A 3767-nucleotide genomic window follows, 5' to 3' on the forward strand; every position below is an offset into this window, starting at 1 on the left:
GTGTGCTTGCTAAGGAAGTATGCTGGCACCATGGGAAGGGTCTGCGAGAAGGGTCCCTGCGGCACAGCCCCACGCTGGGAGCATGTGCGGGGTTTGCATTTGTTTTCCTTCTTCTGTAACCCTGTAGCTAAACACTGGAGTTTTAAATAACCCCTACTTGTGGGTAAGCCAGACCTTATTCTTTTTAACGTTGTCTAATGACAAGGACAATCTGTGTGAGTGCGGCGTGCAGGATCTGCTCTCAGGGTGGGGCATGTAGGGCACAGAGACATATTTCTGCTGGGCCTGTCCCGGGGGGGCTCCCAGGCTTGGGGGTGTGCTTCCCCGCCTATGGAAGGGACTGGCTGGAAGGGTGATGTGAGGCTGCGGTGGCGGGAGGCAGGTGGGTCGCCATGCTGGCAGTGCTGGATGAGCATTGGAGTTTTGCCGTCAAAAGCATGGCGAGCCCAGCCTGGAGCAGGGCTGACACCGCCCGCGCAGAAACGCTGTTCCTGGGCTGCTGCAGCACCCACAGGGTTAAAGTGGTCCCTTACGGGATAAATGGGAATAGTGCACAGGAATGTGGTTCACAGAGAAGTGTTTTCACCATTGTTTGCTGATGGGGCTGGTGCAGGAATACCACATCTCCCTCAGGTATTCAGGGAGCCACAGATGTTATTGGAGGGCTGGAGAAATGCCGCACAGAGGAATGTGAAAGGCTCCGAGCGTGAGCTGGCAGCCCCTCACGGCCCGCAGCCATTGCTCTGCTTGTGGTGGATCAAGCTCCTGGACGGTCCAGCCAGGCTTTCCCCAGGTCCTGGTCCTGTTCCACCTCCCTCTGCTCTGGCAGCCGATCCCCCTCCTTTCCGGCTGCCTCTCCTAGGGGTGACGCACACCCCTTTGCCTGTCTGCCGTCACTGCCCTTTGGCGCAGGAGATGCGACCCAGCAGCGTGGTGGGATTTCAGTAGCGGCCGTTCGCGGAGGGGTGCGAGGTGCCAGGGAGGCACTGGGCAGAGCCCTGACTGATGGCAGCCCTGGGGGTGCAGGGCTGGTGCAGGGGGCTGCGTGCGGGAGGCACCGGGTGGGTAGCGAGAGCGGGGTGGCTCTGGCCAGGGATGAGACATGTGGGCGTGCTGGTGCTGAGTGGAGCTGCATGTGAGCAGGGGGGTTTAACCAGCATGGGTCTGGATCAGGGGAGCTGGTGTTTTGGCACAGCTAGTCCATCCTGCATACCCTGACCCTTTCTGCCCTTGCAGAGCCAAGCTGCCATGGGAAGCTGCAGCACGTGGGCATGGCAGGAGCTGCTGGTGCTGCTGAGCAGCATGTGGCTGTGGGGGGGCAGTGCCCAGCCCACCCCCCTGGGCCCCACGCACACCCCCGGGCCCCAGCTGAAGTTTCGCCTGGCTGGCTACCCGCGCAAGCACAACGAGGGTCGTGTCGAGGTCTTCTACAACGATGAGTGGGGCACCATCTGTGACGACGACTTCACGCTGGCCAATGCACATGTGCTGTGCCGGCACCTCGGCTTTGTGGCTGCCACTGGCTGGGCCCACAGCGCCAAGTACGGCAAAGGCATTGGTAAGGGAGGCGTGGTGGGCACAGCCCACCATACTGCATGGGCTGGGGCCAACCTGGCTGTGGCTGCACATCAGCCCGCTGCCATGGGATGGTGTGTGTGCCACAGCAGGTTTGCATGCACTGGTGGGAGGGTGGGGGCGGGCAGGTCTTGTGTTTGCTGAGTCCCTGACAGTGTGTGTGTGCATGTGTGTGTGCACATACACATATATGCACATGCAAAGTGGGCTGGAAAACCCTGCGTGTTTGTGTATGAGCGGCTGTGCATTTATCCAGGGCATAGGGTGGTTGCAGGCATGCACTACAGCAGCGGGGCTGTGCATGCCCCTGGGTGGTATAGGGGGGCTGTGGGTCCAGGCTGGTGTGGGCATATGGTGCAGAGGTGTAGAGGGCTGTGCTGCAGGTGAGATGCTGTACAGACCCCAGGGCACATGTTACATGGGGGCTTTATGTCTGGCAGAGCAGCCCCTTGGGGAGGTGGAAAGTCCCCATCTGCAGATCCCCGACTCAAGGCTTTACTCTTGGCATTTCGCTGGCCTCAGCTTTGTGCTGAGGGAGGGCTGCCCCCAGCCAAACATCCACACTCCTGCTGTACACCTGTGTGGTCCCTGGCTGTGCTCCACGGGCACCTTCCCTGCTTCTGGGGGATGCTGCACGGACTTGGCCCCTCCTCATCTCTGGCCCTGGTGTCTGGCAGGGCGGATCTGGCTGGACAACGTGAATTGTGCGGGAGGTGAGAAGAGCATTGGGGACTGCAAACACCGGGGCTGGGGGAACAGCGACTGCAGCCATGAGGAAGATGCAGGTGTCATCTGCAAGGATGAGCGCATCCCAGGCTTCAAGGACTCCAACGTCATCGAGGTAAGGAAGCTGCTGGCCACGGTGGGCAGACGGTGCTGCCCAGGATCCCGCAGAGCCAGCTGCCAGGAGCCCTGCTGTGGGGCAGCCCTGCCGTGGGGCAGCCCAGCCTGGCCTCAGTCCTCCCTGAATAGTCGGGAGGCAACTTCCCCACTGCACACTGGCAGGCTCCCATGTGCAGGACCAGGGGACTCTCTCAGTGCCTTCCCTTAGCCCTAGCACATGGGCTGTCCCCATCTCCTCATGGAGAGGGGAGTGTGCTACCCCACTGCCCTGGCTCCCCAGACCCGCAGTGCCCCTGGGTTGTGTGAGCACCTATTTCCCTGGGGTGCGCACAGCCCAGCCCGGCTCTGGGGCTGCAGGGAGCAGTTGGCACTGTGGCGGGCCACCCTGCAGCAGGCACATCCCTCCCCTGCCCTGTATGGGAGAGCGGTGCTGCCACGGCCTCCCCTGAGCATCCCGAGCTGCTGCTTCCCCCAGTAGCTTCTCCGGGCCAGGGGGTCTGTCTCACACCTCTGCAGCCTGTTTTCTTCTTTCTCCTGCCTGCTGGGGACCCTCGGTCCCAGACCTGCTCCTCCATGCCACACTCCTCCGGCATGCTTGGCCTCTCTCTCTCTCTCTTCCCCCCCCCCAGCTTTTTTCCAGGCTCTCTGTTTCTCAGACCAGCTCTTGTGGCTGCCCTTGTCTTCCTGGCTGGGGCCCCTGTCCCCCCCAGCCACAGTGCCTGCGGAGGACTAGGCTCTGCTCAGGACGTGGCTTGGGTGTGGGGACATGGCACAGCTCTGGGCACTGGACGGCAGGTCTCCTGCGAGGCGAGGGGGGCTGGGGCCGTGTCCTGCAGGCTGTGCCTGGTGTCCTGGCACCCCCTGCTGCCATCCTGCTCTGGGTGGGTGCCTGGGTGTGGGGCATTCTGGGCACCCTCCCTCCGGGTGCAGGGTCCTGAGGTGATGGGACGGCAGCGCTGGCTCTCCTGGCTGTGCTCCCAGGAGATGCACCCGGGGGGCCAGGGGGATGTGGGGCACTGGCTGCCATCCAGGGCCATTGGATGTGGTTTGCAGGGATGCAGGACCTGGCCATCCCTGTTCCCCACCTGGGATTGGGGACCCCATCTCCTGTGAGTGCCTGCATCCTTGGGGCATCCCTGGGAAAGGGCTGGCAGGGAGCCGGGGTGGCAGGTGCAGTGCAAGCCTGGGCTGACCTGTGCCCTGCAGACTGAGCAGAGCCACGTGGAGGAGGTCCGCCTGCGGCCGGTGGTGTCCGGGGCTCGGAGGCAGCTGCCAGTGACGGAGGGCATCGTGGAGGTGCGCCACAAGGATGGCTGGGCACAGATCTGCGATGAGGGCTGGGACAGCCA

General features: G+C 62.9%; 1 protein-coding gene across 1 annotated transcript in view; it reads left to right on the forward strand.

Annotated features, from left to right (window-relative positions):
• The first annotated feature begins 1248 nt into the window (after nt 1-1248).
• Nucleotides 1249-3767, forward strand: part of LOXL3 (lysyl oxidase like 3) — a 12120-nt gene continuing 9601 nt past the window's right edge. Inside the window, exons 1-3 of the mRNA XM_019473091.1 lie at nt 1249-1558; nt 2253-2416; nt 3625-3764. Coding sequence (XP_019328636.1) covers nt 1249-1558; nt 2253-2416; nt 3625-3764 — 614 coding nt within the window. The remainder of the gene's footprint in view (nt 1559-2252; nt 2417-3624; nt 3765-3767) is intronic.

The sequence above is a fragment of the Aptenodytes forsteri genome, unplaced genomic scaffold (assembly GCF_000699145.1).
Source record: "Aptenodytes forsteri isolate BGI_AS27 unplaced genomic scaffold, ASM69914v1 Scaffold678, whole genome shotgun sequence".
Taxonomy (NCBI): Eukaryota; Metazoa; Chordata; class Aves; order Sphenisciformes; family Spheniscidae; genus Aptenodytes; species Aptenodytes forsteri.